Source organism: Drosophila pseudoobscura, chromosome X (genome assembly GCF_009870125.1).
Source record: "Drosophila pseudoobscura strain MV-25-SWS-2005 chromosome X, UCI_Dpse_MV25, whole genome shotgun sequence".
NCBI lineage: Eukaryota > Metazoa > Arthropoda > Insecta > Diptera > Drosophilidae > Drosophila > Drosophila pseudoobscura.
In genome coordinates, this window is record NC_046683.1 from 45,782,116 (window position 1) to 45,807,345 (window position 25,230).

The following is a 25,230-nucleotide window of genomic DNA, read 5'->3' on the forward strand; positions in this document are numbered from 1 at the left end:
TTGGGCTGGAGCTGGAGCTGTAGCTGGAGCGTCACTATTGATAGCAGTGCCATGCAGCCACCCGCTCGCCGGGTGGAGTCTCCCGGATAAGACGCATCTGCTCCGAGCCCGTGTCCCCAGCACGATCGCCCCCGATCAGAACTGTGCCCAGAACCAGTTTCTTGCCCATCTTCTTGGTGGCCAGCGTTACCCGTACGACAATGTTGTCCAGCTGCTCCAGACTGCGGAGCGGGATGGTTATTGTTCCCTCATTGGCGTCCGTACCATCGTCCCATTTGGTAGAGAGCGACGGGAAGAAGTTGGGCGACTTCCAGGCATCTATGTAGATGCCATGCTCAAAGGCAGTGGTCTTCACGTAGACTCCAGCACTGGCCGTGGCCTCCAGCTCATCCTTGACTTTGTTGGAGCAGCGCATGCGCGTGGTCGTCACGCGCAGAACGTATCTGCCGGACTCGATATGGCTGGCATTGCTCATGCCCATCTTCCGCTTCACCTCGGCGGTCATTCGTTGCCAATTGTTCGATGCAGGTCCTGGTGCAGGAGTTGGCGTCGGAGTCGTCTCGGGAATGCCGCCGCCTTCTGTTGGCTCCCCCTCGCCGAGATCGCGCACCTCAAGGGCCAGCTCGACAACGCCTTTGGGAGAGTTATTAAGCTGGAAATAAAGTGCGACAATTAATTTAGCTGTTGGGATTGCCATTCCAAATAATTTGTTTTCTTGTGTTGTTGTGGTTTCCCAACTGCAATCGGCGGAGTCAGCTTTCACTCTGGACAATTAAGGTACATCTCCATTACGTTGAAAAACATACACTGGGCCGCTGGGACGCTTGGGCGCCATGTCAACACAAGTTCGGGTCAGGTTATTTGGTAACAGTCATATACATATGTACGCACAAGCAGTAGTTATGTCTTTCTTTATTTCTAACTTACAGTGTTATTGTTGTTGTTGCTGCTGGACGTTGTTTTGGAGACCGTCGTCGTTATATCTTTGATGGGAAGCCATAGCTCTTCCGAGGAATAGCACCCAGTTCGTGCATTCCGCTTAAAAAGTTTGGGCTCCAGGTAGCAAGTGACGGAACCTGAGAGAACCGATCAGCGAAGTTTCGAAGAATGTGTGTGTCCCCACTTGACACTCACCTATGTTCCTCCGGGACTCGCTGATGGTCAACGGTGGCATGGCATCCCTTGGGTTCTCCGATTTTTTCTTCGTCTTTCCGTCGTTCGGCTTGCCGAGAGCTTCGGGCTTTGATTCGTTGGGAGTACCCGGCGATGAGTCAACCAAGCGCTGCACAAAATTGGAGCTCCTTTCCTTCAGCGAGCGGTATGTCTTGTTAAAGCGATTAAAACTCTGTTAAAACAGGGATGTTAGCCAACAAAGGGGCGGGCGGATCACTCACTGACTGACTCACTGCGGCAGGTAGTTCCAGGAGAGCGTACACGGTGAAGACCACAAATTGGCCGGCAAAAAGTTCGTCTGGCTCTGGGACGTGAATCGTTTGGCTTGTCTGCTGGTGGTTATTGGTGGAACGGCGGGACAGCATGTCCCGTGCGGAGCCATGTTTCAGTGAAGATCTGATTAATGAAACTTTTAATTTCACTGACAGCGGAAAAGCGGGCCATAGTTCTTACTTAATGTCTGGAACCAGTGGAAACTTGAAGTTTTCATTGAACTTTGGCCACGTGTTGGTTTGAATGCTGCTGTCCAAGCGCTTCGTTCCGGGAAATAACTTCACCTGAATAGCAGTACAAAGAGAGAGTCATTCAAACGATATGGAAAGCGAAATAAATCATCATTACCTTTATCAAATACCCCTGAACGATCTTGAACCCGAACAGGGAGGGAAGATGTCGGGCGGCTATGAGATGGACATTGAGTTCTGGCACTGACGCTGTGTTCTTGGTAGCACTCTCGCCGCCAGCGGTGTCGATGGTGATCTGAAAGCCAATCTCCGGCTCTAGTGCCACCGAGTGGCGGGAGGAGGCCTGTGAGGGCGTCTGTTGGCCCGGCAGCAGGGATCGTAGCTTATTCATGATTGTTGCTCGGAGGGGGGTTCGACTCGACTACGCACTGCATTACGCGTCGCGTTCTCCCTTCCCATTCGATTGCGCAAAGTAACGAAGCGATAATTTTTGAAAATGACTTAACACCCGCCGGCTTCTCCTTATCTGTGTGACTCGTACTTCGTGCTGATAAAAATTGGAGCTACCTTTGATGGGTGGGGGTGGCGGTGGTGGAGAGATAGAGAAATATCTCTCCGGCTGGAAAGTGCAGCCAGTGGCGGCTGTCACATGCTCAGAGAGCAATAAACCCCAAAGCTTAGTTCGTACACTGGAACAGCTGTTCGCCCAAAGCTTTCTGTTTGATTTCTTTGTGTGGGAAAGCTCGCTCTTGCTTCTCTCATTCACTTGCTAAGTAAACTGCTCATGTCAATAAATCGTGACCGTTGGAATTACACATAGATACCCGATGATTCTCCCCAATAGACAACAACACTTATAAACATTTCATAGATTTTCATCGGCTCAAATTATTGCACTCCAGGGATACATATGTATATGTATTAGGTACTAGAATACTCCGCCGTTCCAGAGACTGATCGCGTTACTACTGGAATTACTCAGCTCGTGGGTTTCTACGTACAGGTAGGTCGAGAATCACTTAAGGTCATTTAGCACAGACACAGAGCGCGAAAATTAACAACTTAAATTAAGATTGGAGCCGCGGTGCCCTCTCTCTGGATGATGCTCATGCTCGCGCGCTCCGATTCAACTGAAATGTTAACTTGAGAATTACTTCGTATTGCGGCCATATAATAAAGAGTACAATCATAATGCCGACACTCATTCTCACGTCCGCAAGTATGGATACACACAGACACACACACAGACACACAGCCAAGCACAGGCAAAAGAACTTTCGTACGGAGAGCTCTGTTCTCTTGCCGCTATAGAATGCACTAAGATTCTCTCGAGGCCGGGCCGGGGGCCGACGACTGTGTCACCGTTATCGCGCTACAAAAGAGCAACTACTTCTTCAGACACGAACTAATTACGATCGCTGGCACGGCACGCCTCGTTGTTCCCTGCCATCCCATCCGGCTTTGAGTGTGGTGTGCCCCAGAATAACCCTCCTCGTGCCGTCTGTAAATGTATTGTACCCATAATTGGATCTGTTTAACAGGGATTGCGTTCAACAACCGAATCAGTATGTCTCCAATGACACCATACACCATACACCGCACTCACGACCTCTCAACCGTTCTGTTCGGTTCGGATAAGCTGTGATACGAAATACTAGCTTATTAATTTAAAATTTACTGGTATACATTATGGTAGTGCCATGTATTAACCATTTTATGGATACACTCTCCGGTAATATCCATAAGGAAATCTATAAAGTGTCTGAATTTAAGGGCCTGATCGCAATCGTATTTTAACGTTTTTTCCAGACCCGTTTTAGGTACATTTGCGGAACTATTTTCTGAGTCCCGCCCATATGTAAAATATATAGAAACCACTCAAAGGAAATACAACGAATAAATGAAATACCTAGGATGTTTCAAATAATTCAAATTCACAAGAATATATACATATATTTAAATAGACATTTTTTTGTAACAGTACATAACGCATTGATCGAAGATACAACTCGAAAACTCAACCGCAACTTCGTCCTCTGGCGATACCCCTGTACCGCCTGGCATCGGTGTGTCCTGAGAGCGGAGGGAAGGACGAGGGAGAGAGGGAGAGATGCAGAGAGTTCCCAATTGCATTGTAGTTACAAATATAATTTAGTGTTAATGCTTTAAATAGGTACGAAAAGTGTGCATGCCCGCGCGTATTTGTCAGTTGTCTCAATGGTAATGTGACCTAATCCTAGCTTAGTCTACGATCAAGGTCCTCCGGCGGGGTTCCTAGTCCACTTCCAGCTTCCTAAAACTACCGACTACTCCGGCGTCGAGGTCTCCGATATCGTTGCCCGCGAAATTGGCCGCATCCTTGGTGATCTCGATGCGCATGTCGTCCAGGGCGAGAATGGCAGCACGGCGCTGCACCAATTTCTGTTTGAACTGGGCAATCATATCCGCCATGGGCACAGTGCCGCCATATTCCTTTGGTAAGATGGCGGGATCTATCTTCGACTTGGACAGAGCATCGACATTTTTATGGACCTAAGGAAACGAGGGAAAAACCAGAGCTTAGCGCGTCTAGGGACTGTGTAACTGAATTGAGTGTTCGTCTTACAATTATGCGCTTCTTCAGCTTGTCGCTGAGCATAGACACGCCCAGTTCTATGATTCTGTTGGCGTAGTGGGGTATATTGACGAAGTGGGTCTCCTTGTGCCGCATGGGTGTCGAGTTCTGGATGCACTTGACAATGCTGCGTAGGTCGGTCAGCGACCAGAGGCTGACAAATCCCATATTCATGCCACTCTCGTCGTTGATGTAAACGTATCCTGCCACCTGCGAGTCCTCATCGTCCAGAAGGGCCTCGCAAATGAGGCTGTGCACACGAGCCATTTGCACAGAAGTAAACTGAATCGAAAGTAAAATTATTTAACGTTATTGCATATGTTTTTGTAGTATACAATGATCGATGGTCTCGTACCTTGTAAGGATCGAACTTTGCGGCCACCGAGAAGATGACCTGGCGCCCGATGGCATCCCGCTGAGGCAGCGGCACCAGGTAACCATTCTCGAATATCTCATTTATGGCCGGATCATTGATGTCCAGATGCTGGAACCACTGCGGGAACAGCTGGCGAATGGTCAGGTAACGCTCGAGCATCTCGCAGGCCGACGGAACGGAGAACTTTTTTGTGCGTAGGAAGCGCAGCAGGAAGACGGCATCGGTGCGGCATTTCTTGATATGCGGATGCTTGTCGATCCACTCCCGGAACTGGGCGAGCGCCTGCCGACGTATATTCTCGTCCTCGTGCAGCTCCTCCTTGGCCACCACCTTCATGTCGGCACTGAGGCCGCACACATACGGGTAGTCATAGTCGCCACCGCTGGCCATGGGACCATTGAGTTTTGGTTGTTGCAGCACCTCTGTTTCGAGCACTAAGCGAAGCAAAGCAAATCAAAAAGTTGACCGGTTAAAATCGCATTGGCTATTAATTTTCTTGATCACTAATTGGCTGGTCGGCCTTGAACACACACACAGACCAAGGCACAGCCAAAGACACCGTTGCGGTGTCCGCTGAGTGCGCTTGCTCAACCCCGAAACACGCTAAAAATCATCGAACTCTCAAGGGTCACCACAGTTTAGTAGCCCACATCATCAGCGCATACCTATGCAAACACATATATCTATGACTACTACTATTGTGCAGCCAAGTCTTAGGTGTCATGGTGGCTGGTGGATGGAGGAGTGCAATGGCTCTCCAGCTGTAGATGATGCCCACATCGATTTGAATATGCATGATATCTCTTTGTTGGCTAATCTGTAGGCGGAGGCGGCGACCGCGGCTGTGGCTGTGGCGCTATCATTTCCGTAACTTTCCAGCTGTTTTGGAAGCTGGTTCCATTGACCGTGACCCAAAAACGGCCGCCAGTTTAGTTTTGCATATGAAAGCGGTATCGTCCGATCTCCGCTGTCTGCTGCTGTCCGTCGTTGGTGTTGTCATTTAATCGGTATTTAAATTTCTATCCATCCGAAACCCATCCCATCCAAAATAAAGCGAAGGTCAAAAGAGAGATGGTCGGGACTGGACTGGATTGGATTGGCTGGGTAACTGCCCTATAATTACGTGTTTGACTTGCCTTAATGAAAGCCCTCCTCGCCTGCTGCGGCTGTTGCGGCTGCTGCTTAAGTCCACAGCCACTAAATAAACACCGAAGAGACCGACTATGTATGTATTTTTGGTCAACAAACTGTTTACGAGCGAGCAACCAGACCGCCACATAGGCCATGCCATGCCATGCCATGCCATATCTAGTCGATTCCAAAATCAAGTTTTTTCCACTTTCATGGCCTTCACACAGTTTTCAACGTACAACAAACGAACTGTCCGTCAGTCCATCAGTCCGTCAGGTTAATCAGTTAAGGCTCTGTTGTAAAATTAAACGTGTAACATGCCCTGCTTTGAATACGCTCAATTTATTGCACATATCGAAATATACAATATTGTATGCATGGTACATAAGGCCATACATACATACATATGAACATATGTACATAAGTAGCCCATAGCCCATTCAGCATTCAGGGGAATGGCAATGGATTGTGGCAACTCGATCATTTATGGGGACAGCAGACCCGACCAGATGAACATGAAGATGAAGATGCGGCGATGGCTGGAAACATGCGATTCGTAACAATTCAGTTTCTTCTTTCTTTTCTTTTTTTTTGCTCTTCGGGCATCCGCTCTGCCAATTAGCCCGATGGTTACATCACAGCATAAAAGCTAGCCACAGTTATAGCCACAGCCACAGCCGAAGTACGTTTATACGCCGTCTTATAAGTCCAGCATTAAGCTTGGAGTGGAGTAGAGTGGAGTGGAGTGGAGGAGAAGAGGGGAGAGGAGTGGAAAGTGCAGGCCCCAAAAATACGCTCAAAACTGGTTTCTGACTGCTCCAGGCTTGTGCTCCCCAACCAGCACTACTATCCACACTGCTATCCATCCGTACACTCCTCCAAAGTAAGGTATTACTTGCTCAATCCCACCCCATGACCGTGCCCCATTGGCAGGCAATTCGTTCGTTGCTTTGGCTCAATTTCGATTTTACGACTCGACAAATTTGCATTTTCATTTTCCTTTCCGTATTATCGTATAGATTGCATTTGCCTCAATTACGGGGCATCAGCGACTGGACTGGTGCATTGTACAATTCGGTTCGTCTGGGCCAGAACCTTAATGTTCGGCGCATGAGTAGCGATTTGTATTCATGTGTCAAAATGATCTGACAGAATCTATTATTCGAAGTTCGAACTGTAATCAGCGGGCTTCATTAACGCATCTGGAATTACAAGCACGTTCCAAGGCTGACTATTGGATGGCCTACGACTACGACTCCATTAGATGTCTAGATAGTATCTATGGGAATCGATTCCATTCCTCGCAGATTTCTAGTCGAGGTTGACCAAAGGAAATCACGTCCATGGACATTGCACAATAAAAGTACTTGCCATGAATATTTATACGAGTACTAAGCCAACCCACGGACAGACAGCACACAACTTGCATTTTTACTATAAACCACCGCCACCACCACTACCACCACGTACATTTTCCATCCAATCCACTTTGCGCTTTATGGCGTTGGCCAACTTCGGGGGACAAGACCTTGCAGGCCTTTGGTGTTGGTTTCACAATTAAGACAGCGAACAAAGCTACAAAAGTTGGCTACACTCGTAATATAGTAATTGACTCATACTCATCGCTTGGGAAAACATCAACATCAACAGCAACAGCAACAGCAATGGGTCAATAGTTAGTTGTGCTTGTTAATGCTTCAGTGATAAGTACTCGCTTACTCGCTTTCCGTACACACTGAGTGAGTTGTCAAGGCATAACGACTTTTTTAGGGACCCAGACCATGTTTCGTAGGTCAAAGCCTCGATCTCGAACTTAATGGGATGGGCTCCCGCTCCCGCCTCCCCCTACACGCCCAAACGAATCCTAAGAGGTAGTAGGTTAAGCCAAGCAAACGACGCATGCCGCAATAGCATTGGCGCATGCGCAACTGCTGTGCCAAGAGCCAAGACCCGAGAGCCGAGAGCCCAGAGTGAAAGCGAAAGTTTTTCTTTGCAGCGCAAGTAAGCTTTTCTTTTCCCGAGCATGTGTACCTCTCAATCCTTTTACCAACTGTCTGCCCATATATGTGTCCTATGTATGGCATAATTCTGATCCCCTCAACTCACTTTTTGATTCGATTTACGCACTGGCACTGGTACTGGGTACTGGGTACTGGGGGTTCGGTACGCGAAAATGACCGAAGTTTCACAAGTAAAAAAATTGAAAAATGTAAGAAATTATATAACACTTTCTGTGTGTTATGGGATGTGTGATAGCGCGCGTTGCTTGGGGATCGGTTCAGTCAATCTCCTCCGCTTTTGGTGCGAGCTCCGCAACTGGCGTCGAGACGATGTGAACGTGGGGACGCTTTGAGCGAAACTGACGATTTTTGGTTAACTGAAAATTTATTTAAGCCACGCTCTCGGCCGTTGGTGTTTCCACTCAATTGACGCTTGAGTCGGAGTTTGAGTGGGGATTCCGAGCCGAGCCGATCCAAGCCGAACCGTTGCCGCGACGCAACGCAACGCGGCAGCATATTGCGCTTTTGGTGGAAGCAACGTCCCGTCCCGTCCTATGTAAGACCTCTTTAAAAAGCCTTTGGATGATTTTGTGCCTGAAAAACAAGACACGTTTCTATTATGGCAGAGATCTGTAAACCAAAGCTACAAAAAAAAATCAAACTTTACTACGAAATTGGGGCCAAGAACCTATCCTATCCTATGATCATCATCTTCCCCTAAAACCAAAGCCAGCCGCGAATTACCATCCAAGGGTTCAAAGGCGAAGTACCAAAAATATTCATTCAGCGCGTGTTGTTTTTCATTATCTTTTAACATCTGCGGGGTGCTGATGCGATGAGGTGACGTCACCCTAAGGTACCCCTAGGAAGTAAGTAGATTATACAGTGTACTGAATAATCCACAAATAATTAGTCATCCGTAATGGTAATGGGTGTAATAACATTTTCATGCATCATTTCGGATCTTGGCGCATCTAATAACGTGCACATGCCCATTGCCGAATATTTGGAATTTAGTTCGATCCAGCGATAACCGAAAATATCCACAATTCTAACCAAAAAAATTATAATCATTATCATATTTTCTAGCTATATCATTTCCGGTTCTACAAAGTATACATACATATATGAAAATATGTGTTCCTGGAACATCAGCCACAGATCCACAATCCGATATAGACTTGTCCCTCTCCCTGTTAATATTGTATGTAGTATGGATAGAAAGAGTATTTAGAGACACTATCTCTCCCAAGATTCAAGTTTATAGCCAACAATGAAATCTCTTCGGGACAGAGGCTATCATTTTTGTTTTTTAATATTTGTTTAAAGCAGCTTTACAACTCTATAACTTTATTTGTAACCAGTCCAAGGCTAGACTTTATCCAATCCAGCTCTTCTTTTTCGGATTACAATTATTTATAGGCTTGGATGTCGAAGGTGCTATGGCAAAGGTCTATGCTCCCATTTGGCCAATTGTCGCTGGAGAGGGGAGATGTTACTTGGGTTCTCTACACTCTAAACACCTATCGCGAGGGGTGAGTAAAGATCAGTGCAATGGTCTTAATGAATCAAGAGGGCGCGTTGATCTCTCGGATGACCTTGACAATTACGATCAGCTACAAACATACATGTAATAAAAGTAGTTGTGCCTTCAGAAAATTGTCAGTAAAACGTGAGTAAAACCAAATAATGTTTTTATAATCGTTTGTAGTTTATTTGTATTAGTTTGGCACTTGGTTTAAAACTCAATGGAAAAAGGATAGTACTTATGATTCTGGGCCTTAATTAAATTAAGTGGCACCAAACGCTCGCCGCAGTTGAATCTATCGAGCACAGCGATCTCCTCGGGAGTCAGCTCAAAATCGAAGATGTCGAAGTTCTCAGTTACGCGGTTAATATTGGACGACTTTGGGATAGGTATGGTACCCAAATCAATCTGTCACAAATGAAAATTTAATTAGTGGAAGCCGCAAGACTAAGATTCGTGAAAAGTATTACCAAGTAACGAAGAACTATCTGAGGCGTAGTCTTGCCGTACTTTTTCGCTATGGCCACAACATCTGGCGAATAGATATAGTTCGGCTTCTGAGCGTCAGGCTTCGGACGGCCCAAAGGAGAATAAGCCGTGACGGTGATGCCGTGCTGCTTGCAGAAGGCCGTCAAAGGCTTCTGGTTTAGCCCTGGGGAGCACTCCACCTGATTCGTGACAGGCTTTATCTCGCAGTTGGCCAGAATACGCGCCAACTGTTCGCTGTTGAAGTTGGACACGCCGATGCTGCGCACCAGTCCCTGCTTTACAAGCTTCTCCATGGCCTTGTACGTGTCCAAGTAGTCGACGTCGCTTAGCTGGAGATTTCCTTCGTCATCCTTGGGCAGCAGAGTCTCCTCGTTCACATACTTGTAGCCAACGGGCATGTGCATTAGGTAGAGATCGATATAGTCCAGGCCTAAGGTTCTCAGCTGCTTGCGACAAATAGGCTCAACGTACCCCGGATCATGGTGTACGTTCCATAGCTGCAACATCATTCGACGTACATATAATGCGATGATTTTCGAGTTATTTTGACTCTTTCACTACATACCTTTGTGACCAGGAAAATGTCCTCGCGCTTGACAACTCCTTCAGCAATTCTGTCCCGTATAGCTCGGCCCACTTCGACCTCGTTTTGGTAAAAGTATGCGGTATCTATATGCCGGTAGCCAATATCAATCGCATGTTTAATGGCAGCCGTCCCATCCCCGTCAATTGACTGCAAGTAAACAGCACAGATTCTTCATTTAATCAACAGGTAGCTGAAATGTGTTATGTGCGGCGCATCTGGTATGCAATAGTGGGCTTCTTTAGAAGAGGACGCGTACGTTTCAGCGTAAATACAGTGGAGCGAGCAGAGTCGCGCGAAGAGACCCATCGGGACAACATTCGAGCATATGCAGAGGAGCAAAAGCGTTTGGCCAGAGAAAGGTACAAGCAACTTTGAACAGATCGGCCATTTATTAAAAAATGAAGGTGAACCCTAGTTTTTCCCATACTTAAATTCTAAGCCTCATATGGATAGTGCTGATGATCTTTTGCTTTCGAAAACTTCCAGATTCGCAGGCCTCGATTGAGTTTCCCCAGTTGCTGGAGTTCCAGCGGCGTGAGGCAGAAATCAAAGATATCCAGGTTCTCGGAAATGTGAAACTCCTGAGCCGCCTTTGGTATGGGTATCGTGCCAATATCCAGCTGGGTACAATTATACTATTTAGCGATTAATGATCTTTTTGTAAGTTATCTGCTAATTATACCAAATATCTGAGTGCCAATTGTGCAGGCGTCTTGCCATATTTTCGTGCTAGTGCCAGCACCTCAGCATCTGCGTAGAACGAGGGCAGGGCTCTGCAGGACTTGGGACGACCCAAAGGCGAGTATGCGATAACAGCGATGTCGCGAGTCTTGCAAAACTCCATCAATGGCGTTTGAATCAATTCCGGGTGACACTCTATCTGAAGCGCCGCTGGCTTGACACGGCTGTTCTGCCACAGTCTTTCCAATTGGAGAGTATTAAAGTTGGACACGCCAAGGCTGCGGACTAGCCCCAGGTCAACAAGCTGCTCCATGCTCTTGTATGTGTCCACAAAGTCCACGGCACTACGAGGGGGAGCATCTACCAGATTAGATCAGCTCGAGGGATGAAGGGATGTAGGGCAGCAGCCTAGAACTCACTTCGTGCACAGCTTGTCGCCATCATGTGGCATCAGATCGTCGTCCGAGACATATTTTACTCCCACGGGCGAGTGCATCAGGTACAGATCGATGTAATCGACGCCGAGCAGCTTCAATTGCAGATCACAGGCGTAGCGCACCCGCTCGGGTTCGTGGTAGATGTCCCAAAGCTATGATGTAGCCATGTATACAGAGACACACATCTTCGACTGCATCCCAGACTCACTTACCTTGGTAACCAGAAACACCTCACTCCGCTTTATTTTCCTCTCACTTATCAGACCTCTTAGAACTTTTCCGATCAGCCCTTCATTGCGATAAAGGTAGGCGGTGTCTATATGCCGGTATCCCGACTCTAGAGCATAGCGCACCGCATTCTCACAACGTGCTTTCTTTAACTAAATATATGTACATACATATGTATGTAGTACATATGTACATAGGTACATATAAGAGTACAATGTCCAAGATGCATCAATAAAGATATTGTCCGCTGTACTATACGTAAAGTCCCTTCCGATTTCACAACTAGAAAAGTTAATAATTATAAGTCGGTAGCTTACCTCGTAGGTTCCCAGGCCCAATATAGGCATTTCGTAGCCATTGTTTAACTTTACAGTTGGAGCGAGCTTCATTTTAATTTTTAAAATAAAAATAAAAAAATTCCAAAAAAATATCGCGGTCGAAAAAAAAAATGTGGCAGCAAACTGCCGGCGGTAAAATACCATACTATTTCACATCCAATAAAAGTTTTGAATAAAGGTTTTTATATTGAAATCATATTAAAAATGGACGATGCGCTTATATATTTATTATTTTAGGCCATTTTTTGTTACATTATGTCATGTTTATACGCTGTTTTAATATCCAACAAAATAATGTTATGTCTGTTGCATATCACAACACTGTAAAATACATCATATGTACGTTTTATGTATGTTTTACATAAATACATAAGAAATAAACAAAGAATTATAAACAATTTGAAACTGATCAAATCTATATTGATGTGATGGACAAACTACCGAATACTTCACCCAGCAGATAATCGGAATTGAAGCTATCAATATTGCCACAGTCTACACAGCTGCAGGTGAAAAAAATCCGAAGAATCGTAATAGCACAAAGGTGATTACTACTTTAGGAGTAAATAAAATCGAATTTATTAATGTAAGCCAACAAGTAGGAAACATGAGCCACATTTACATCCAGGATCCAAACCAATCAGAAGATGCAACACCGGATCTGGAGTCCTACACGGGCTTTGGCAACTCCGCTGCCGAGGCCTTCATTCAGAACTTGGCTGGAATGGTTAATCAGGGGGATGTGGAGACGATGATACGAGCGCAGAAGCAAATGTAAGTATTGTACAATATTGATTATTAAGAGACTGTATTATCTTGAACACCCCCCTTTCAGGCTACAGCGTTTCGAGAAAACCAATGAGATGCTGCTCAATTGCAATGCCCTGTCCCAGAGCCGTTTGAAAAACGCCAATGACGATTTCAAGCGTCACGTAAAGTGTCTCAACGAAATGAAAAAGGATCTGGACCATATATTTCGGAAGATCAGAGTTATTAAACAGAAGCTGCAGCAGCAGTATCCCGCCATATACGCAGACGTCCAGCCACAACGGAGCAGTCTTGCTGAGGAGGCTGAAGACGATACCGACTCGTGCGCCAAGAATTCTGTGGAAACGGTGGCGCCGACTGTGAAGGCCTCGACATCCACCAGTGCCACGGGGCCCAAGAAAAGCGAAGCGACTATTGAGTATGTTCAGATGGAGGAGGCTGTAGACAACGGGACCGTAGAGATTGAAAACGAACTCATTAAGCGGGTCTGTTCCGTGGAGACTGCGAATCCGAATGACTCTTCCGATTGTACTTCAGAGGACACAGGCTAAACACTTTATTTTTAATAATACAATTTGAATAATACAACTTAAAATATAATCTGATACTTATACTGCTTTGGTACCTTTGAGATTATTACCCGACCATCGTAGCTCAAAGATGCAAAAATCCACGGGTCTACGTTGCTCCATTCGGCGCAGTACACCGAGTCCTCGTGTTGGTCAAAGGTCTGAAGTAGACCATCCGACAGCACTTTGTGCCGCTCCTCAGTTTCCCCGCCGCCAAAGTGCGCCCCATCTAGGCCAGCCTGGGCTTGTGTCTCTGAGCTAACAGAGCCCGCGCACGTCAGGAGGACCTTGCAATCACTGGAACTGGATAGTACCAGTTGGTCGTGGAATGTATTAAAGCGAACCGACCACACCCAGTGGGAGTGATCGCTTCGCTCAAAAACTGGCGCCTTGGGCATACGGCAGTCCCATATCCTGAGGTAGCCATCGTCCCCGCCGGTCACTAGATGGCACTGCTTGTTCGGATTGCAGTCCAAGTCACGCACCATCTGACTGTGGGCATCGCTTATGCTCCACGCGCAATGCTGTGTGTCGCGCACATCGTATGCACTTAGGCTACAGTCATGCAAGGCGAGGAACTGGTGGCCCTGGTGATGATGCGACCATTTGCCGGTGGTAAAGGGCACCGTGTGCTTGGCACTTCCTGTGCTGGTCACTGGCACATCGGCTACCACGCGGGTCGAGGCTTCTGCGCGCTGCATAACCGCCACTTTGTTGTCCACCACGCAGGCCAATGTCTGCTCCTGGCTGGGATGAAATTCGATGGTTTTGACGCGTTCGCCAAAGGCTTCGGTGTCTAAAACTTCTACTTGCCCCCAAGGAAGGTATTCCGATTTCAGTTCCTGGCCGTCTGGCAGGCTCAAATCCTCCGGTAGCGTTAAAAGTGCTGCATGAGCCTGCACCTGTGCTCCCTTTTGGACATTATAGACAGATGCCAGTAGGCGGGAGTTATGTGGGCAACTGTTTAGCTTCCAAACCTCGCCGAGTGCATGCTCAAACACCTGTGGAGTAAACATTGTTTGGATTGGTTAAATGAGATTTAAGTATGTATTTGGTTACCTTGGACTGTATGGAACCCTGCTCCTCGTCGTAGGAGATCAAATGCAACTGATTGGTGGGCTTCAAGGAGTTTGTGGCAATAAAAAAGCAAACCTCATTGCTTTCGCCGTACTGGGGCGTGAGGGCACGAGCCTGCAACTCCAGCCCGTAGATCAGGCTGTTTTCATCCATAGCCAGCAGCTAATTTTGCTGATTTGATTATATGTAAATAATACACATTGCATCTACATATGTACATATAATACGTATGTAAGCAACGAGTAGTATGTGTTGTCACAGCTGTCACTCGTCCGATTGACTGATAATACAACCCTGTGCACGCCCAAACCAACACTGTCATCTACTGTACTGTTTTAAAGTCATCTATCGCACACATATAAAAGTGAAAAAAAGGGAAAAAATATAAACTGAAATTGAAAAAAAAGCGTATACTGGGCCTGTTACTAAATTGATTTTGAAGTATAATCTGTAGAGCAAATTATTAAATACACATTGCAACGTGATGGCACAGAACATCAGCCCCGAACAGAGCGGAGGAGCTGGAGGCACCAAACACACCGATGACTCGATGCCAGTGAAAGACAATCATGCCGTGAGCAAAAGGTAAGGCGCCAACTCTTTCTATGAAAATGCAGTGATGCCACTGACCAGGCGATCTTCTCCTATGCTTCGTATAGACTGCAGAAGGAACTTATGAACCTGATGTTGGCCAGCGAGAGGGGAATTTCCGCCTTTCCGGACGGCGAGAACATCTTCAAGTGGGTCGGCACCATTGATGGACCCTCGAACACTGTCTACGCCGGACAGACGTATCGACTGTCTCTGGACTTTCCCAACTCGTATCCGTATGCGGCGCCAGTGGTGAAATTCCTGACATCGTGCTTTCATCCCAACGTCGATTTGCAAGGATCCATTTGTCTGGACATTCTGAAAGATAAGTGGTCAGCCCTGTATGATGTACGCACTATACTGTTGTCCATACAGTCGCTGCTAGGAGAGCCAAACAACGAGAGTCCACTGAATGCGCAGGCCGCGATGATGTGGAACGACCAGAAGGAGTACAAAAAATACTTGGACGGCTTCTACGAGAAACACAAGGACACCTAAACAGATATCCGTCACAATGGTTGTGGCGCCACGTAGCGGTCCAGCACTGGGCTCGCTACCTCTCATCCTATGCTCATATTGCGGCGTATTTATTTACATATAGTGCAAGCGACTCCTCCATTCATCTCCCACTCTGACCAAACGAAAATCCCAACCCCACCCCACCCCACCCCCACATCACCAAACCGCCACGCACCACACCACCTCCACATAGTTTATGATGATTTTTGGCAAATGTGCATTGTCATTGTAAGAGACAGACAGAACAAAACAGATAATCGGATAATCTTTATTATACTTTTTTTTGAAACAAATTACTGAATTATGAATGTAATGGTAATCACGTATTTTAAATCTGTCCGTTTTTTAAGCTTAAGCATAAATTTTAGTTAATTGTTTTTATACATGATTTTGAGATATGCCAGCATCATAGCAGATCAATCGATGCCACCCGACTTACATATTGTATTCGATTTGGTCTATGCGACATTGCTGCGCCGGCCATGAAGTGAATGTTAGCTAATTTTAAAGAACGACTCTCCCGAAAACACCTACTCACTCATCGAGCAAGTATTTCTCACTAATATTCTATGCAGCAGGCCTTTATATCCCATCTACCTAAATGTAATAATAAATTTATAGTAATTCGAAACATTGTAACTACTAGTTGAGTTGGCTTGAAAGATATTGAGAACCACCATAAATAAAACAACAAAATACTAACTACTTATTCCTTAGCGATCCGAGCTGAGGATTGATCCTGTTTGCGCTGTGCTGGTAGTCGTGTGCTTTTTTTGGTGTACCGCCAGGGCCGCTCGAGTACGGAAGATGCGGCCGCATTTATTGCACCGCAATAGACTCTTGCTGCTGGTATGCCGTCGCTGCAGGTGATCCACCATGTTTTGCTTCGTGTAGAAGCGTTGGCCACAGAACTGGCATACATGACGGCGCTCATCCATGCTCCTGTGCACCCATTCGTGGCGTGCAAGGTGCGCCTTTCGCGCATACGATTTCCCACACCTGTCGCACATGTGCATTGAGGCTGTCGTCGCCTGCTTCTGTACACTTTTGTGCTCCCTCTTGAAGTGGTAGTTCAGACTGCGCGAAGCACTGTATACCTTATCGCACATGGGACACGGATAGGTTATACTCTGAGCGGAGTGCTTCTCGCGGAGGTGTGATTCTAGGAGATTTGCTCGTGCGAAGCTCTTGCCGCAGTGTACGCACGTGTGAGGACTTATCCCGTCGTGCTTCTTCATGTGGGCCTCGAGCGATGAGATTTTGTAGAATCCCCGATTGCATTTACTGCAGTTGAGCGTGTATCTCAGTCCCTGCTTGCGTTGCCCGGGCACATTTTGTCGTGACGATATGGGAATCCTCTCCTTTCCCAGTGTTTTCTTTGCAGCTTCATCCTCAATAATATACACTTCCTCCTGAAATTAAAGAGATATTGTATGTATGAGTTCATTTATCCGATTCATTGAAATCTAAGTTCTTTCTTTCGCTTTCAATGACCATGACATGTCTGATGATTGTACCACTATTGTGTGCGTGCCCCCATATCGGACTTAATTAACAATTTTCACGCACTGACCCCCCTAACGGTGTGTTATCAGCAATCTTGCCTAATCTTATCATTTTTGGTGGATCGATAAAGAGACTGGGACGGAGATTTACTCATCTTAAAACCTACATACATACATATGTACAAGCTGTTCATTGCCATTTCCTTATGTAAATGATAAGCCCAAAGGTTGGTTTGGCAATAATTACAACTATCGATGTATTTAATATCACGCTCTTGAGTACCTTAACTTGTGGGAGCACATTGAACTCGGGATACAACAAGAGGTAAAGCTGTGCTTAATATTGCAGTTTCTGCTGAAGAAGTCTTTCCAAATCCAGATCTTATAGACTCCAAAACCAGGGTGCTCGATGTGTGTAGCTATTTTTGTGAAGCCTAAGTGAAAAACCTGCCCTCTTTTTGATAGTAAGTTATCTCATAGCTGATTCGCTTTCACCTACAATCAAAAATATAGTCCCTCACACGCCAGCGTTTGGATGGTGTGGTTTACGAATGCCTTCCCTGGCACTAAGCAACCAATCTACTAAGCAGTGATTGTGATTAGATTGGAGCACACGAACCCTTTAATATCGAGCACCATACATGCACATATATGCATGTCTGAATATGTATAGCCATTGATGTATACAAAACTCACAATATCTTCGATTGATTCTGTGGCTGTCAGCGTTTCCGGACCCCTAAAGACCTCGTCATTGCACGGAATGCCTTCCGAAAGGGTCTCATATTCTGGCAGAACCGAGCTGGTGTTGGCTACAGCGTGCTCCTCGATGGAGTTATGGACGGAATCCTGTGAGTTTACCACCGCCAGAAGCTTCTCAAAGTTCCTGGAGGACTCTTCGCACATGCGTTGAAAGTCGTGGAATTTCTGCACCAACTGGTAGCAACATTCACAGATACTTTTCAGCACCAGCTGCTGCGGTACCAGTTGTTCCTCTTCCTTCATCTGAAGGTCTATGTCTGGGTCGCCTCCGGTGCAGGAGAAGTATTTGGTCGCCAAGCCTTTCTCGCTGCATAGGTCGTAGGACACATCCTCGGGTCGAAGTAGCACCAGGCAGGCCCGGCATAGCTGCATCTTGCTCGAATCCGTTCCAGTTCCTGCGGCGGTAGTGGAGTCCGCAACTGCACGACGCGCGCGAAGTTTTTCTTTTGATTCAAACATCGTCGACTACGGCGCACACACGGTGCCGACGGCATGGAATAAATTGAAATCAATTATCACAATTTACAGTAATGCTGCAGTTTCGTATCCAGAGAGCGGACGGACCCACACAATAACATGACTGCCAGAGACGCAAAGACACAGACAGAGACGGAGACAGAGCCCCCACCACCACCACCTGAGCCCACGCTCTGGGGCTTTGACTATGCGGGACATTGAAAGCTGCCAGAAAAAGCTGGCTGATAGATAAGCTCTGTTCAATCTCAGTCAGTCGCGGAAGCTTCCTGCCTTTACGGTTATTTAAGAAGGCGTTGGGCGCGCTTTTTGAATTTGAGAGCAATCCACCTATCAAAACAACCAAAGACAAAACTTATCAGCGAAAAGGCTCATCATGCACACGGCATGCATATTGTTTTAGCATTCTAAGGCATTCTATTTTTCAGCTGTCGCTTGGTTGACAGCTGCCCGGGCTAAACTTTCCTATCACCTATTAGTCGAGAATGCTTTTATTTGTGTATTATCCGCACAAAATTGTTACAAATATTTAAATAAAAAAAATATTTTAAATTAAATTACGGGCAAGTCGTCCTTTCTGCAAAGTTGCCATCAAATCATGGACAGGCGTGGACCGATCATAAATGGTACTTAAAAGTATGTATGTAAGTATATTTCTGTGTGTGAGGCCCTCTTCTCTCGATTTAGATAAATAATTTTGAGTTATCCGTAAGCGTATTTATATACTATCCATTGTCATTGCCGATCCCAGTGTCACGGATGTGGCCACCGACGAAATTGTCTCCATGGACACATTCAACTTGTCTTTGAACGCCTGCAGTGTATCCAAGTGGTAGATCCTTTGTGAGCCAGTAGTACACGACTTAGCGTCAAGAGCCAGTGTGTACAGGTTTATGTCGCCACTGTTTGCCAGCAACGTAGACATGTAGTGGGGCAAGTAGACGCGCTGCAGGTCCGGTGATTCGGAGAGCTCAGAGTTAATGTCGGTGTCGGCAAGTTCCTTGCTGAAGGATCGATGGAGGCGCACAATCTGCACGCACTGGTAGTGGGATATGAAGAGAAAGGGTTCGCGGTACACAAATCCCGTCGGGGCGTAGACCCAGCTCAAGTCGTAGGGGCGCGAGCGACAGCCGAACTCATCCACGAACACGCCGCACTCGGCGAAACACAGGAGGTATTCCTGCCGTGAAATGCGCACAGCCATGAGGGGCTGGCATTTGGCGGTGTTCTGCATTGACTTATCCGCCAGGTCGACAAACTCATCGGCCGAGTAATTGTCCAGATCGATCTCGTAGAACATGTCCGAGCTGACAATGGCAGAGTGGCGCGTAAAGAAGATCGAGGTGACCGCATTGGCCGTGTCGAGAGCACGCACGGGGTTGAATTTGTGCAAATTATGTTCGTACTTCAAGATGACAATGCGAGTGGAGGTGGCCGCTATGGCCACAGAGTCCAGGGCATTCTCCGCCTCGTTGGAAATCAGAACTAGCTTCCACTTCTCATCGGCCGTTCGGTTGGCAAGCGGCAGCTCTATGGCCGAGGTTTCGAGCACGGGCCTGTGATACGCACTGGAACTCTGGCAGCGCGACTCCAGCTGTCGATAGTCGCACTGAATCATCTTCTCCGCGACCGTTCCCACTATGATGGCCTTGGCCAGGCGTTTGCAGATCGACATGCAGCTCACGGACTCGATGCCAGCAATGTGGAGCAGTCGCTGCGTGTCCACATGGTAGGCATACAGACCGGTGCTGCAGCCCAGCAGCAGTAGTTGCTGTTCCGCCACCTCAAAGGCGCAGTTTACTTCCAGATCTTTCCCGTGCTCTTGATCCCCTTGGGCATCCGAGCTGTACACTAGCGTGCCAATGTACTCCCCGCTGCCGACGTTGTTTGAACTGGTGCTATCCACGCTCTCGAGGCTGCTGCTGCCCACAGATGGGGCAACACTGATTGCGTCAGCCCCAGACGGGGCACTAGGCTTCGCGGCTCCGCATTCGCCTTGTACGTTCGTGCGGCACTTGCGATGGGCCGAGTCCTTGCACTCCTTGCAGCGCCAGTAAGGCGAGCTGGCGATAATGCTCTGCTTGCACACCACACAGTCCGGAGAACCTGTCTTTGATTCCTGTAGTGCCAGCTCGAAGCGGTGATGGGACTGCTGCTGCTGCTGCTGACCCACAGTCTGTTTTTGGTGCGAATCCTTCTCTGTCGGGGTGGTGATCTCTATCTGGCTTTTGGTACGTTTCAGGGACGACACCTGCTTGCGGGGGGAGCTTGGAGTGACGGCGATGCTGACAGGCCTCTGCTTGAGCTGATGTCCCGACGACTTGAGTGGCGAGCGAAGCGTGGCAGTTCCTACAGCGTCATCAAAAAGTAATGATTATAAGAATAAAGACTTAAGAAAGGATATAGGACCCACCATTGAACTGCTCAAGTTGCTCCTTCAACAAGGCCGAGTTCTTTTGTTCGCGGCGTAGTTCTTCGCGCAGGGCGCGATAGAGAATGGAAGATTCCACATCATTGGAGGAGATGTTCTCCTTGTTGCCATGACTCGTGCCAAACAGCTTGTCCGCCAGGGTTTTCTTCTTCTTGTTGGACAGGTCTTCTACTTTGAGCTGCAATTCAATTCAGAGATTTAGTTAGGGAAGGGTCTTTCCAGGAAGATCATACTGGGGACCCACCTGCAAGTAATCGATCAACTTCTTGTGCTGGGCCAACGTGGCCAGTGCCTTGATGTCACGCTGCACATAAAACTGTTCCTTTTCGGCCATCGTGTCCTGCAGCTCATCGATCTCCGTATGCAGCTCCGCCTGAGCGGTCTGCAGCTCGGCTATCTCGGCCTGTAGGTTGCGCACCTCCTCCTTCTTGTGGAAGAGCTCGCTGAGGATGCGTGTGTTTTCCTCCTTCAAGTTAAGCAATTCGCGCTCGCAGTCGGCGCTCTGTGCCAGGTAGTTCGAGTTCTGGCTATCCAAAATGTTCACCCGCTCTTGTGTGGCAAACAGAACGTTTGTCTGCTCGACCAGTTGGCCCTGTTGGGCGACCATCTTCTTGTGCTGCTCCATTAGATTCTGCTTCAGTTCCTCCAACTCCGAGGAGAGCACCTGGGCTCGCTGCTCGGCCAGCCGCTTGTCGGCCTCTATTCCCGACAGCTCTTGGCGCAGCTTCGTCAGCTGGTCGTTTCGCTCCCGCAGTTTCACGTGGCAAGCGTCCAGCTGGGTCTGCTGCGACTTGTTGCGATCCTGCTCGGTCTTCAGCATGGTCTCCACCTCGGTCAACTGGTTATCCGTCACGCTGCAGGCATACTTCAGCCCCTGGAAGTTGTTCGTCATCGCCTTCAGCTCTCGCTGCAGGCTGTGGCTCGATTCAGTCGCAGCAGTGCTGTTTTCACGCTCCTCTTGCAGCTGACGCTGCATGCTCTTGTGCTCCAACATGACGCCGTCGAAGCGCAGCTGCATTTGCTGTAGCTTCTGCCGCAGGCCAGTCTCCTGCTGCTCGAGTTTGTGCACGTTAGCCAGGTGCTCGATTATTTCCGACTTGCACTTCATGCGCTCCTGCTCGGCCTTCTCCCACAGGCGATGTTCCTTCATGACATCCCGCTTGGCAGCAGCCAGTTCCTGCTTCAACTCCTCGATGCGTGACTCTCGCTGGCGCGTCTCTTCCTGTGAGGATTTGAGCATGCGCTGCGACTCCTCTTGGCCACTCTGGGCCTTCTTGATGCGATCCTCTGTCAGCTCCATGCGGCGCGCCAATAGTTTCTTCTCCGCCAGGGCTTCCTCAAGCTGCTTTTCCACTTTCCACAGTGAGAGATTAGCCGCTCGCGCTGCCTGACGTTCAACAATCATATGCTCTCGTACGGCCGCCAGCTTGTCTTCAAGTTTTTCATTCTGACGTTCCAGCATGTCGCCTACTGAGCTATTTCCTATTCCCTGAGACTTTGTGGGGGAAAGGCTTTGGTTCTGCTCGTTGAAGCGCTCCAGCATCTGCTCCAGTTTGGTGACGAGAGTTTGGAGTTGATCGGCACGGACCTTCTGCTGGCTTTCGCCCTCTTTGGCGGCCACCAAGTCGGCACGCAGCTGGTCTTCAATGGCATTCAGTTCGGTTAAAGACCCAGGCGCTGTGTTATAAGGGGAAGCATTAGAGGCCAGAGAGGATTCGGCCATGTGGCAGCGGCATTCGGCGACCTGTAGTTCGCGCTCCAAGCGCTGGCACTCGGCCTTCGCTTCATGAGTTTCGTTCTCCTTCTGCCTCAGCTGCGACTCGAGTTTTGCCTTCGTCGCATGCAGCTCATTATTCGAGGCTATCTCGTGGTTGAGACGTCTCAATATGTCCTCGATGTTGCGCTCTGTGGCGTGCTTGGCCTCTTGGGTCGATTTTCCAGAGCTAATCGATTCGTCCAGCTCCGAGCGAATTCCCTGCATCTCCAATGTCAAGCGGCGGTGCGAGTCCTGCGACTCGCGTATCTTGTTGCGCAGATCCAACAGCTTCTGCTCGTAGGACTCGGCCATCTGGCTCTTTTGCTGCTCGTGCCCGGCATCGGCCTTGATGGTCTGCTCCTTCAGCTGCTTAAGCACATCCTTATAGTTCTGCAGCTTGGCGGTCAGATGCTTGCATTCGTCGCTCTTGGCAACAAACTCGAGCTCACGGGCATCCATTTTCTGCAGTGTGGAGGCCAACTCCTGGTTTTTCTCGGCCAGTTGCTTTTCGTAGCGCTGCTCCGAGGATATCTTTGCCTCTTCGTACTTTTGCCGATTCAGACGCAGCAGGTCCGTGATTGTGGACTCCTTTTTGGACCACATTTCCTCATCCACTTTGGCCGAGCTCTGGAGGGTCTTGATTTGTGTCTTGCAATTGGCCAACTCCATAGTCTTGTCCTTGATTATTTGCTGTAGCTTCTTGATTTCCATTTTGGCGTCCAGCACAACCTGCGACTTGTTGTCTGTTTTCTTGAGCGACTGCTGGGCCCGCAAGAGATCCTGCTTCAGCATTGAGATTTCAGTCTCTCGCGACTTGAGCCTTTGCTGCAGGTCCTTGAGCTTTTCCTGCAATTTGATGGCACGCGCCTCGTCGACGGAATCGCAATTTGGCGGCTTGTCCATATGCACAAAGCTGTAGCCCAAAAACGGCAGATCCTTGCCACTAAAATCATGCGATTTCATGTTCGTAGTGAGGGACTTTTTGCCTAGCTGATCCCTGCGGGACTTGTGTCGCGTGCCATCCTTAAAATTGGATGTATCATCGTCCGACTTGATGTTTGGGATAATGGGCGGCACCTGAGAGCGCATACAATTCCATTGAATATCGTCAAAGAAGGCATGTGTTTTGATGCGATCGTAGGACAGACGCTTCGATGGGTTCGTGACCAACGACTCGATCAGATCCCTGTAGTTCTTCGAGACCTTTAGCTCGCTGGGAAAGTTAATCAGCTCCTTCAGGTGGCTCTCCTCGCAGTGGGAGAGTATCTTTGAGTAGGTCTCGTGCACATTGTCCTCGTGGAACGGTGTCGTTTCGCAAAGCAACTCATAGCCAATGATGCCCATGGACCAGTAATCGCAGCTGACCTAAGGGGGGAATGGAATAGAATGTTCAAGTATGAATATCTTTGGCCAAACACTGAACACTGAAGAGCACTCTTCAGGTCTGCGAACATACAGCCGCACTCACATCATGCATCGACTTTGATAGTTTGTAAGTGGAGATGGTCTGCAGCAGCTCCGGAGCTATGTAATCCGGCGTACCCACGGGCGAAAGGCTGAGCACATGCCCGTCTCGGTCTAGGGCAGCCGCATTGCCGAAATCAGCCAGCTTAATGTGCCCAAAGCGATCAATCAGTATATTTTCCGGCTTAATATCGCGATGCACATATCCCATTTCGTGGAGTGTGTGCAGGGCCAGAGTCAGTTCAGCCAGATAGAAGCGCGCAAGGTGCTCGTCAAAGGGTCCGTGGCGAGACATCAGGCTGAGTAAATCTCCGCCAGGCATATATTCCATGATCAGATACAAATTATCGTTGTCCTGTGAATTTTTCCAGCTCGATCAAGTAATAGTTGAAGTAAAAACCAAGCAAAACTCACCTGGAAAGCGTACTGCAAATTTATCAGCCACTCAGAGTTGCGCGCCGACATAATGTCGCGCTCCTCCTTCACCTGGGAAGTGGTCACAACAGACTTTTTAATCTTCTTCATGGCGTAGATGTCGGACGTCTGACGTTCCACCACAAGATGCACATTCCCGAAATATCCCTGGCCAATAAGCGCCTTGATGGTGAAGTCGTCCGCATTGACGCGCAGTTTGCGAGTCTCTTCGACAATGGGGCGGACTAAATGTGGAATAGTAATATATATGTAGTGGAACGGCCTGCACAGCGACTCATGCAGTAGCATACGTACACTTATTAACAAACTCGGATATGTTGCGGTCGCGCTTCTTCAGGGCATCCTTGTCGCATTCATTGTATAGCAAGCAGAATGCGTCGAGCAAGCCTTCGCGGGATACCGCCTCGGCAACAGCTGCACTTGTGGTGCTCACAGGCAAAATACTTCTTCGGGAACCGCCGCTAGAGCCTGCTGGCTTCTGGGTGACGCCAACTCCTTTGCCCAGTATTAAATTATTTAGGCGCGTCGTGCGGACGCTAATGGGATCGCGCTGGGGTGGCATATTGACATAAGACACTTCACTGATTCTACACAAACTAATTGATATATTTTCACATAAATACGAAAAGAAATATCTATTTTCTTAGCATTTCCTGTGAATTTTCAGTTTGAGAAGTTTTGAATGAAAAAATGCTGTAGCGCCGCGCAGTGTGTCCGACCCTCAAAAATATACCGAAATATACCGTCTCATTTAAAAAATATACCGTAAATATACTGACGAATTCAAGTTATATTTTGCATATTCCTCGTTTTTGATATTCCGTGGAATATTCT

The 25,230-nt window shown here is 47.8% G+C and overlaps 8 protein-coding genes and 2 long non-coding RNA genes across 14 annotated transcripts; 4 read left to right on the forward strand and 6 right to left on the reverse strand.

Moving 5' to 3' along the window:
• Positions 1 to 2: 2 nt before the first annotated feature.
• Positions 3 to 2,785, reverse strand: LOC4812767 (uncharacterized). 2 transcript variants are annotated; one of them, XM_001353361.4, is made up of 6 exons: positions 1,795 to 2,785; positions 1,627 to 1,730; positions 1,407 to 1,569; positions 1,135 to 1,345; positions 928 to 1,076; positions 3 to 652 (listed from the first exon to the last, which is right to left on the reverse strand). In XM_001353361.4, the coding sequence occupies exons 1-6, from the start codon at positions 2,026 to 2,028 to the stop codon at positions 35 to 37; spliced, it is 1,479 nt and encodes a 492-aa protein (XP_001353397.3). In that variant the 5' UTR covers positions 2,029 to 2,785; the 3' UTR covers positions 3 to 34. The 2 variants fall into 2 exon arrangements, with proteins under 2 accessions (XP_001353397.3, XP_033239848.1); XM_033383957.1 differs by having other exon boundaries at positions 1,135 to 1,324; positions 1,395 to 1,569.
• Positions 2,786 to 2,839: 54 nt separating this feature from the next.
• On the forward strand, positions 2,840 to 3,570 carry LOC117184870 (uncharacterized). The gene is made up of 2 exons (XR_004470338.1): positions 2,840 to 3,369; positions 3,447 to 3,570. It is a non-coding gene; the product is annotated as an uncharacterized lncRNA (long non-coding RNA).
• LOC6900478 (clavesin-1) lies at positions 3,565 to 8,150 on the reverse strand. The gene is made up of 4 exons (XM_002134832.3): positions 7,865 to 8,150; positions 4,607 to 5,061; positions 4,243 to 4,533; positions 3,565 to 4,169 (listed from the first exon to the last, which is right to left on the reverse strand). Coding segments are annotated over exons 1-4 (1,005 nt in total). The 5' UTR covers positions 7,866 to 8,150; the 3' UTR covers positions 3,565 to 3,911.
• Positions 8,151 to 9,448: 1,298 nt separating this feature from the next.
• On the reverse strand, positions 9,449 to 12,319 carry LOC6900480 (1,5-anhydro-D-fructose reductase). Of its 2 annotated transcripts, XM_002134834.3 has the most exons (5): positions 12,025 to 12,319; positions 11,692 to 11,859; positions 11,462 to 11,631; positions 11,044 to 11,386; positions 10,729 to 10,981 (listed from the first exon to the last, which is right to left on the reverse strand). In XM_002134834.3, exons 1-5 carry the CDS (start codon positions 12,187 to 12,189, stop codon positions 10,796 to 10,798), a joined length of 1,032 nt encoding a protein of 343 aa, XP_002134870.3. In that variant the 5' UTR covers positions 12,190 to 12,319; the 3' UTR covers positions 10,729 to 10,795. The 2 variants fall into 2 exon arrangements, with proteins under 2 accessions (XP_015042817.2, XP_002134870.3); XM_015187331.2 differs by lacking the exons at positions 10,729 to 10,981; positions 11,044 to 11,386; positions 11,462 to 11,631; positions 11,692 to 11,859 and adding exons at positions 9,449 to 9,694; positions 9,757 to 10,272; positions 10,341 to 10,508 and having other exon boundaries at positions 12,025 to 12,181.
• Positions 9,540 to 11,061, forward strand: LOC26532797 (uncharacterized). The gene is made up of 3 exons (XR_001453120.2): positions 9,540 to 9,675; positions 10,548 to 10,765; positions 10,848 to 11,061. It is a non-coding gene; the product is annotated as an uncharacterized lncRNA (long non-coding RNA).
• Positions 12,320 to 12,360: 41 nt separating the features above from the next.
• On the forward strand, positions 12,361 to 13,424 carry LOC4813195 (kxDL motif-containing protein CG10681). The gene is made up of 3 exons (XM_001353364.4): positions 12,361 to 12,589; positions 12,648 to 12,819; positions 12,881 to 13,424. Exons 2-3 carry the CDS (start codon positions 12,653 to 12,655, stop codon positions 13,362 to 13,364), a joined length of 651 nt encoding a protein of 216 aa, XP_001353400.2. The 5' UTR covers positions 12,361 to 12,589; positions 12,648 to 12,652; the 3' UTR covers positions 13,365 to 13,424.
• LOC4812754 (EARP-interacting protein homolog) lies at positions 13,346 to 14,720 on the reverse strand. Of its 2 annotated transcripts, XM_015187332.2 has the most exons (3): positions 14,442 to 14,720; positions 14,196 to 14,383; positions 13,346 to 14,129 (listed from the first exon to the last, which is right to left on the reverse strand). In XM_015187332.2, exons 1-3 carry the CDS (start codon positions 14,610 to 14,612, stop codon positions 13,403 to 13,405), a joined length of 1,086 nt encoding a protein of 361 aa, XP_015042818.1. In that variant the 5' UTR covers positions 14,613 to 14,720; the 3' UTR covers positions 13,346 to 13,402. The 2 variants fall into 2 exon arrangements, with proteins under 2 accessions (XP_015042818.1, XP_001353401.2); XM_001353365.4 differs by having other exon boundaries at positions 13,346 to 14,383; positions 14,442 to 14,719.
• Positions 14,721 to 14,763: 43 nt separating this feature from the next.
• vih (ubiquitin conjugating enzyme vih) lies at positions 14,764 to 16,208 on the forward strand. Its single transcript, XM_001353366.4, has 2 exons — positions 14,764 to 15,044; positions 15,119 to 16,208. Exons 1-2 carry the CDS (start codon positions 14,944 to 14,946, stop codon positions 15,546 to 15,548), a joined length of 531 nt encoding a protein of 176 aa, XP_001353402.1. The 5' UTR covers positions 14,764 to 14,943; the 3' UTR covers positions 15,549 to 16,208.
• Positions 15,824 to 18,477, reverse strand: LOC6900481 (zinc finger protein 771). Its single transcript, XM_002134835.3, has 2 exons — positions 17,771 to 18,477; positions 15,824 to 16,981 (listed from the first exon to the last, which is right to left on the reverse strand). Exons 1-2 carry the CDS (start codon positions 18,293 to 18,295, stop codon positions 16,283 to 16,285), a joined length of 1,224 nt encoding a protein of 407 aa, XP_002134871.3. The 5' UTR covers positions 18,296 to 18,477; the 3' UTR covers positions 15,824 to 16,282.
• A 306-nt stretch (positions 18,478 to 18,783) lies between these two features.
• On the reverse strand, positions 18,784 to 25,134 carry sti (citron rho-interacting kinase sticky). Of its 2 annotated transcripts, none has more exons than XM_001353367.4 (6): positions 24,691 to 25,134; positions 24,376 to 24,620; positions 23,966 to 24,316; positions 20,986 to 23,862; positions 20,724 to 20,919; positions 18,784 to 20,659 (listed from the first exon to the last, which is right to left on the reverse strand). In XM_001353367.4, exons 1-6 carry the CDS (start codon positions 24,956 to 24,958, stop codon positions 19,029 to 19,031), a joined length of 5,568 nt encoding a protein of 1,855 aa, XP_001353403.2. In that variant the 5' UTR covers positions 24,959 to 25,134; the 3' UTR covers positions 18,784 to 19,028. The 2 variants fall into 2 exon arrangements, with proteins under 2 accessions (XP_001353403.2, XP_033239844.1); XM_033383953.1 differs by having other exon boundaries at positions 23,954 to 24,316.
• Positions 25,135 to 25,230: the final 96 nt, after the last annotated feature.

Coding starts and splice junctions, on each gene's coding strand:
- LOC4812767 (XM_001353361.4), bottom strand. CDS start 2,028: ATGAATAAGCTACGATCCCTGCTGCCGGGCCAACAGACGCCCTCACAG. Junction 1,346..1,406: donor TCCTGGAACTACCTGCCGCA/GTGAGTCAGTCA, acceptor CTGTTTTAACAG/AGTTTTAATCGCTTTAACAA. Junction 1,077..1,134: donor CGAGTCCCGGAGGAACATAG/GTGAGTGTCAAG, acceptor CGGTTCTCTCAG/GTTCCGTCACTTGCTACCTG.
- LOC4812754 (XM_001353365.4), bottom strand. CDS start 14,612: ATGGATGAAAACAGCCTGATCTACGGGCTGGAGTTGCAGGCTCGTGCC. Junction 14,384..14,441: donor AGGGTTCCATACAGTCCAAG/GTAACCAAATAC, acceptor TTTACTCCACAG/GTGTTTGAGCATGCACTCGG.
- vih (XM_001353366.4), top strand. CDS start 14,944: ATGGCACAGAACATCAGCCCCGAACAGAGCGGAGGAGCTGGAGGCACC. Junction 15,045..15,118: donor AATCATGCCGTGAGCAAAAG/GTAAGGCGCCAA, acceptor TGCTTCGTATAG/ACTGCAGAAGGAACTTATGA.
- LOC6900480 (XM_002134834.3), bottom strand. CDS start 12,189: ATGGTATTTTACCGCCGGCAGTTTGCTGCCACATTTTTTTTTTCGACC. Junction 11,387..11,461: donor GGCGACAAGCTGTGCACGAA/GTGAGTTCTAGG, acceptor TCCCCCTCGTAG/TGCCGTGGACTTTGTGGACA. Junction 10,982..11,043: donor AATTGGCACTCAGATATTTG/GTATAATTAGCA, acceptor AATTGTACCCAG/CTGGATATTGGCACGATACC.
- sti (XM_033383953.1), bottom strand. CDS start 24,958: ATGCCACCCCAGCGCGATCCCATTAGCGTCCGCACGACGCGCCTAAAT. Junction 24,317..24,375: donor ATTTGCAGTACGCTTTCCAG/GTGAGTTTTGCT, acceptor AAAAATTCACAG/GACAACGATAATTTGTATCT. Junction 20,920..20,985: donor AGTTGATCGATTACTTGCAG/GTGGGTCCCCAG, acceptor ATTGAATTGCAG/CTCAAAGTAGAAGACCTGTC.
- LOC4813195 (XM_001353364.4), top strand. CDS start 12,653: ATGAGCCACATTTACATCCAGGATCCAAACCAATCAGAAGATGCAACA. Junction 12,820..12,880: donor ATACGAGCGCAGAAGCAAAT/GTAAGTATTGTA, acceptor CCCCCCTTTCAG/GCTACAGCGTTTCGAGAAAA.
- LOC6900478 (XM_002134832.3), bottom strand. Junction 4,534..4,606: donor CAAAGTTCGATCCTTACAAG/GTACGAGACCAT, acceptor CTTTCGATTCAG/TTTACTTCTGTGCAAATGGC. Junction 4,170..4,242: donor AGCTGAAGAAGCGCATAATT/GTAAGACGAACA, acceptor TCGTTTCCTTAG/GTCCATAAAAATGTCGATGC.
- LOC6900481 (XM_002134835.3), bottom strand. CDS start 18,295: ATGTTTGAATCAAAAGAAAAACTTCGCGCGCGTCGTGCAGTTGCGGAC. Junction 16,982..17,770: donor CAGAATCAATCGAAGATATT/GTGAGTTTTGTA, acceptor CTTTAATTTCAG/GAGGAAGTGTATATTATTGA.